The following is a 7,489-nucleotide window of genomic DNA, read 5'->3' on the forward strand; positions in this document are numbered from 1 at the left end:
TACGCATATTCCAATTGTGTTGTAGACCCCAATAACGTAAAAATTGGAACAATATCTCCATCTCATCATTTGATCCATTTTGAACATATTGAGAAAAAACCCATTGTTGAGGTCTCAAACAACAACGGGTTAAAACTTGCCAAATGTCCGATAAGTACTTCCAAATGGTACACGCTATAGGACATTTAATGAACCTATGTGTACTATCCTCCAATGGAACGGTGCAAAAGAAACAAGTGCCAAACCCTAGTCCTCTTTTTTTTTTTTTTTGTAATTAGCTTACCCTAGTGGTAAGTCAATAACACTACAAGCACCGTGTCTTGGGTTCAAAATCCAATTTCCTCACCTCTCTATTATATACTTCATATATATCTCTATTTCACTAGATGCCACTGTGGAATGTAGGGGTTGAACCCATGACCACTTGGTCTCCATTGGGCAACCTTACCAACCCCAGTCCTCTCTCTCTCTTTCTCTCTCTCTCTCTCTCTCTCTCTCTCTCTCGGTCTTGTGTACGATTCTGGAAGGAAGCCTCTGCTCGCGCAGGAAACCTGTGAGCTCTAGATTAGAGGCTCCTGGATCTGTCTATGTGCGTGTGTGGGTGGAGGGAAGGTGTGTTTCGTTGAGCGTACGACTATGCTACTGGTCGAGCCCGGTTGTATTCTGCTCACCTTAATCTATTCGTCCGATAGTTCGGGTCGATCTCTTCTCGTTTCGGGTTTCATCTCTATTTCTGTTGCTTCGTATCTGTTTCCTTGCTCTACCTGTGAACTGCGTGACGCGGTTTCTTCTACGGACCTAGAAATACATTGTTTGGGTTGTGGTAACCGACCAGGCACTCCGTCACGGTAGCTCGTCCTACGCCCTTTGACTCCTTGGTTCGAGAACCCAGTGGTCATGCCCATTTCAATACATAGCTTTGAGCGACCTGCACCGTCTAGGGCCGCGATTCCGTCGCCAGCCCTATTAATGATTTGTCTCAAAATAGACACGTCGCATCCGCATACCCATACCCACACACACACACACACACACACACACACGTGAATAAACTCTTAAGACTTAGGGTTTTCCTGTTCTCTGCAGAACAAGAAAGAAGAACTGCGGTAGCAGAGGAGCTTCATCTTCTCCCTCGCCATGCCAGAGAGCAAAGGAGAACGCATTAGGTAGGATGACTCTCCCTCCCTCCCTCTCTCTCTCTCTTACCCCGTGAATCTCTGACTTAGTATTCGTCTTCTCTTTCTCCTCATGTTGATTCTATTGCTCATTTCTTCGCGATTTCTCTTTGCTCACCTGATTTCCGAATGTTGTAATTCTGTGTGTGTGTGTGTGTGCTTGTTCATGTTTTTCTTTTTCTTCCTTCTTCTCGTATTGCAGATTTGTTTTGCTTCAAAGCCTTTCGATTTCTTTTCGAATTCCCTGTATAGCATCCTGTCTTCGCAATATGTTTGAGTTGCATTCTCTTCGAATTACAAAGGAGTTAATTCTCTATCGCTCTCTTTGGATATTTTTCTTTTTTCTTTTTCGAATATCGTGCTGAGTAATGTGTTGCATTTTTAATAACGAGTTTATTTGAATGTGGGTTCACTTCTTCCATAGGAAACATTAAATAGAAGTTCTATAAGTGGCTATTGTTTATTCAATTGGATATTAAAAATCTTAGGTTTTACTTCTAGAAACTTTCTGTTGTTTTGTCTTTGTGGGGAAGTTCATCGGGAACCATGGATGCTGAGATTCACTATCAATTCGTATGTTCGAAGAACCCGAGCTTAGTATGATTCAAGCATGCATTATATGTGAACCTGATAGATCTTAATTTTGAAGATATAGATGCTTCCAAATATTTAAGACTTTCACATACTGAGATATTTGCTAAGAAGTAAGTCGCTGGTTTAGAGTGTTATACCTTTTTGAACACTGATTTATCAGATTCCCCAATTGTGCATTACATATGATGCATTATTTCAAACCAATCTTGTTTCATTTCTTATAAGGTATTAAAATGAATTTCAAACAATGAAAACTGCTACTTATTCACTTAATGTTAACTTTCTCACGTGTTCGATGAGTCATATAGCTCTTCCGATGTTGGAAAACTGTTGATGTCACCTTTCATCCACATGTTCTGTTGGGATTCTCTATTGTGATTTGTATGTTTGTGTTAATTTATCATTACTCATTATTCATTTTGAAACCATTTTGAAGCTGCATTATTCATTTTGTTATTTCTACCATTACTTCTGTTCTGCTCTTTTTCTGGGAAGTCTTACTCAATCTTGTTTTCATTGTCTAGTAATGCGTATGTGAGCACATTACATAGAGCTGAAGGAAAGGCTCCAAGCCCCTCTGTTTCTGAAATTGGAATAATTCTAGTGGACTTGTTTTGTTGTTGCTGTTTACCTTGTTTAAATACACTCTTATTTGTTTTATAATCCAGAAAATTTGTTATTTTTTGACAAGCTTTACATGTGCATCATTTATTCTTCTGTTGGGCGTTTGTCAATTGGATCCTAGATGATGTGAATGTTGTACATCTGATTGATGCCCTTTTCTAAATTTCCTCTATGCTTAGTAGTGTACATGATCAAAGGCCACTGCTTTAATCTCGAGTAAAAGAATTATTTTCAGATGGTAGCCTGTTGAGTTTTGTTCATTATTAAAATGCAGGCTTTATGTACGGGGAAGCATTCTTGGATACAAAAGGTCAGTACAGAATGCAGTTATTATTGAATTTCATCTAGCATATTGGAGAGTAGGTATAGCTGAAGTTATTTCAAATAAAATATAATCTAAGTGTGCTGAACTTTAAATCTTCTATGTGAAGGGGAAAGTCTAACCAGTATCCGAGTACCTCTCTCATCCAAATTGAGGGGGTAAATACTACGGAAGAGGTGAACTGGTACTTGGGAAAACGACTTGCATATGTGTACAAGGCAAAGACAAAGAAGAATGGTACTTTATACCGTGCCATCTGGGGAAAAGTTGTAAAGCCTCATGGAAACAGTGGCGTTGTTCGTGCTCGGTTCAAATCGAACTTGCCTCCCAGCTCTATGGTAAATGCTGGAACCCATTGTTCTTTAGTTCTTTATCATGCCTGTTCTCTTATTGAAGTCCACATGGAACTCCATTTTACTTGTAATGTCCTTGCTATTAAATTCAATTATGTCCTTGTTAAATGTACATATTATGTGAATTTCATTTCATGTATATGTGTTTTCATGTTTAGTTCTAATGCACATATTATGTGTTTTTTTATTGAATTCTGACATGAATTCTCATGTTAGGGGTACACTAATTGTCTTATGTCATGCTATCTGAGTCTTTTTCTTGTTATCTCGATGTTTTTCCAAGCCTTGCTTGTGTTTTCATGTATAATTCGAATGTCCATATTATGTATTTTCTTATTGATTTCTATTATGCGTTTTCATAGTGAATTTTCATTCTAATACATATTGTGTGTTTTCTTCTTGAATTCTGTCAAATGTTCCCATTTTAAGAAGTGATTAGTTTTATTATATCATGTTATCTGGATATTTTTCTGATCCTTGTTTCTCAGCTATTTGGTAAGTACTGTATTCCACGTGCTTGCTATATGTTTTTGTTTTTTGAATCTCGTTGTACTCTCTCTTTTTTTGTGTTGGACAGTGATATTTATTGTCTCTTGTTATATGAGGTTCTTTGTCTGGATGTTTTTCTGAGTCACCATGTCTCTATGATTTGTTTTCTTTATTAACTTTGATCAAGCTTATGAACAATGAATTCTATACTGTATTGTATAAGCTGATCCATTTTCTCTTCTTATCTGGATTTTTTTTCTGAGCCTATTTGATGCTTTTTTTGTGATACAGGGTGGGAAGGTTAGAGTGTTCATGTATCCCAGCAGAATCTGAGGCCGACATAGATCCAAACTCTAAATCTGTCAATCACCAGCATCTGTATTGTTGATAATATAACTGGCCTGATTTCCCACAGCTATTATTCTTGTAGAAGAAACAACCTTTATTTAGCTAGGTTTCAAGAGATGAGGGAGAAGACCTTCAGTGAAGCAAAATGTGTGGTGGGACATTCACAGGAAAAAACATCTTTTTTGAGTACCAAGAGTTTTGTAAACTTTCTGGGTGATTTTTTTTGTTTATTTTTGCAGCTATAACTAGTTAGTGCTCAAGTATTTTATGATATTTCTCTTGATTTAAATCTTCAGTAATGCTATAGTTTTCATTATATGTTATCCTTTTTCTATATATAACCTGTCATCATTGTAAAATATAACCTTATAGTAGGTTTATTAAAATCTACAAGGACTTGCTGGTTCATCTAATGTTAATTTAAAGGCTGCTTCTTGGTTAATTAATTGAGCTTGGTTGCTTGGAGGACTTCATTAAATTTCCAATTTATGGTCATGTGTTCTCTCTTGAGCACACCAATGTTTGTCATTTTGACATGTTTGGTTGTCATGCTATATGTTATGACTGTTGCCCTTGTGCTATGGTAGTGACAGACTAATACATTCAGGAGAAAACAACTGCAATATCCATGAGATATCATGTTGTAGGCATGTTTGTGAATGTTTTTCAGGTTCCTACATGACACCTCAATACTTGGCATATCATGTTTTGTACATTTTCATCAATGTTCTTTGTGTGGTTCCTACTTTTCTCTTTGATCGGTGAGAGTCTTGCTACTAGAGGCAAAAGAGTATTAGGGTGTGACTCTTGCTACTAGAGATGGAGAAGGCTGTTTCCTTGTGTTTTGCCTTTAGTTGATTCCCTTAGTGAATTCTTTCTAAAGATCAAGCAACAGATTCTAAATCAGCTATGAAGATTGTTAATTTGATTTGAGTTTCTTGACCAACTTGTTTTTTGTTTAGCAAAATAATTGTACCATGTACTTAAGCTTTTCAATGTAATTACATTTTGACTATGTTTTTGACTAGGGGTCAACTGATTCATTCTCTTTCATGGTGACTTGAGAAGAAGTCTTGTTTAAATTAAATGTGAGTTTGGGGTTGGAGACTGGAGTGTTATTTTCTATGAACCTATTTACCCACTGCGTAGATTTCAAATAGCAATTGGCAACAATTTGGTTTGAGCTGAATTGAGCCACAAAGACCTTAGCTTAATAATGGCTTAATGATATTTTCGAAATACAAATAAACTAAACACAAAAGGAAGAAAGTGGATCTCCTTTTCACTAGTATGCATTGTACCCTTGAAGCTCATGAAAAGCTCTATAAAATGTTTACTAATATCTAGCTTAATTGTTTGATAGTGATGCTAATGTTGTGTTGGATCAACACAATTCGCTAACAATTACCTTCACATTAGATTATTACGTAGAGTCAAGTGGTTTTGAACCCATTTTTAGCAAATGGGCTAGAAGTGGGAGTAAATTGCGCAAAGAGTGTAATTAACAAGGACTCCAAGGCTGCCTAAACGAACTTAAACCCTTCAAAGACAATGGATGAAATTAGCTCAAGGAATGACTTAACCCTCCTTTAGGCATTCAAGTTAAACTCAAATCAAGGAAAGAAATGAGAAATCACACAACCAACGATGTTTTCTTGTTCTTTACTACACTTACATGGAGTAGAGCTTCAACGTTTAATAAATGTTTAAACTCAAAATAAGAGAGCTAAGCTTAAGCTCTAGATAAGAAAGTAACACTTTTTAAGAAAAAGAAGAGAGTATAACATACCATTAAAGATAATCTCTAGCTTACGGTAATATTTCATAATTTATAATTATGTCCAATTTTACAATTTTGCACATTGCTTCTTATATTACGGTTCTACTAGGTTCTACTAGTTTCTTTGTTCTGTCAATGATAAGTCCCATAACCACTTAATGACAACATTTAAAATCATTTATTGTATGAAGTTGAGAATAGGAATAAAGTTGAGTTGAACTAAATTGCAAAATCTTGATTTCATGGCTTAGTTGGTTTTGTTCGGTTAGAGTGAAGTTAAAATTTTGTAAACAATTTAGTTTGGTTTGGGTGTTAAAGGGCTTGGTTTGAACTTTAAGACTTTATCCATCTTCAAACCCAACTTAATGGTTCCACGGTTTAAGGGAATATCTTTGAATATTTATTAATATATATATAAATCAACTTTATACTTTACATAATATGTACTATGAAGCTTAATATCGAACCCTAACAATTCATGTAACTTTTAATGAAAAAATATCCGTTGAAATTTCGAGTGTACAATTGTCAGTAATTAAATTCGGGCCAAAACCAAATAACAAAACTACGACGCATAGCATGGTTTGAACAGTTTTGGTTTTAAGTTTCAAAAGTTTAAAATGGTTTTGAGTTTGAGACTCCAAACTGAACTGAAATATATTGCAAGGAGCTGCTATCTATGAGGCAACCACCAACATTTGAGTTAAGTGAACAAATTGAAGGTCTTGAGGCTATAGGAAGCTTTGTGTAGGTTGAAACAACACCTAGCGGCTTGTCTAAACAAATGAATGAATTTAGGAAGTACGTAATTGATGTTTCCTTTTATTCCAAAATAAAGATGGGTATTATGTTGCATGTGGACAACGGAATCCTCGTATATAAAACAAGAGATGATGGATATGGGTTTGTAGCAATTCTTGTTTGGGGTTACAAGTGCTTCAAAGGGCCATGGTGATATTTGTCACTCAGAACAAATTTGCTTGCTTAAATTGTTAACAAGTTTAGTATGGAGAATTGTAAATAACATTCTTTGTTGTTGGAATTATTCCATTGGTATTGGCAAAGTCCAAGTCCAAAACACTCTCCATGCCTGTTTTCTAAATGGGAAGTGAGTCGGCCTAAAGTAGATGCATGTATAACATTTGTATCTTAACTTGAAGATATTTCATCAGAAAATGGTTTTGGACATATTCAAAGTCTTTCCAAAATGAACTTAGAAATGCTACCACCTTATGAATCAAACCCATAGGGAAGCATTTGTGTCTAATGGCACTAATCAACCTCTCTCTTGGATACCATTAATGTTGATTGATATTTCTTGAGAACCCAACATTTGATTTCTACTCCATTGAAAAACTCTCAAATGCATACACATTCATTCCAAGTGACGTGTAAGCACATTCATGCCATTTATGCTTTGGAGGGAACATAAAGCCAAGGTACTTGAAAATTCTTACCATTCCAAGTGCCTTGTTATTGTATATGGTGTACACACTATTTACAAACATATCCTTTATTTTAGAGCTATTGCCACCAAACTTGCAAAGCATGTGAAAGTATTTGCGAAAAACAATCCATACAAAAGCATGAAAATGCCAAATAGTAGTTAGTCAATCTACCTCTCTCTTGGATACCACATTGTGAAGATTGCTAGGAAACCATAGAGAAAGAGACCCAACTAGAACCATGACCTTGTATTGATAACCTAATAGTTCACAACTATGGTAAGCTCGTTTGAGTAGAAAACATAAAAGAAAAAGCTAGTTGGGCGGTTGTTGAGAGGATTATGTCAATTGTGTTCGTA

At 35.8% G+C, this 7,489-nt stretch overlaps 1 protein-coding gene across 1 annotated transcript; it reads left to right on the forward strand.

The window, feature by feature from the left end:
* Positions 1 to 1,015: 1,015 nt before the first annotated feature.
* Positions 1,016 to 4,176, forward strand: LOC147864628 (large ribosomal subunit protein eL33z-like). The gene is made up of 4 exons (XM_087318738.1): positions 1,016 to 1,166; positions 2,668 to 2,703; positions 2,825 to 3,053; positions 3,849 to 4,176. Exons 1-4 carry the CDS (start codon positions 1,138 to 1,140, stop codon positions 3,888 to 3,890), a joined length of 336 nt encoding a protein of 111 aa, XP_087174864.1. The 5' UTR covers positions 1,016 to 1,137; the 3' UTR covers positions 3,891 to 4,176.
* Positions 4,177 to 7,489: the final 3,313 nt, after the last annotated feature.

Source organism: Azolla caroliniana, unplaced genomic scaffold, assembly GCF_043228905.1.
Source record: "Azolla caroliniana isolate FFs.n. ecotype wild unplaced genomic scaffold, voAzoCaro1.0.p SCAF_4, whole genome shotgun sequence".
Classification (NCBI taxonomy): Eukaryota; Viridiplantae; Streptophyta; class Polypodiopsida; order Salviniales; family Salviniaceae; genus Azolla; species Azolla caroliniana.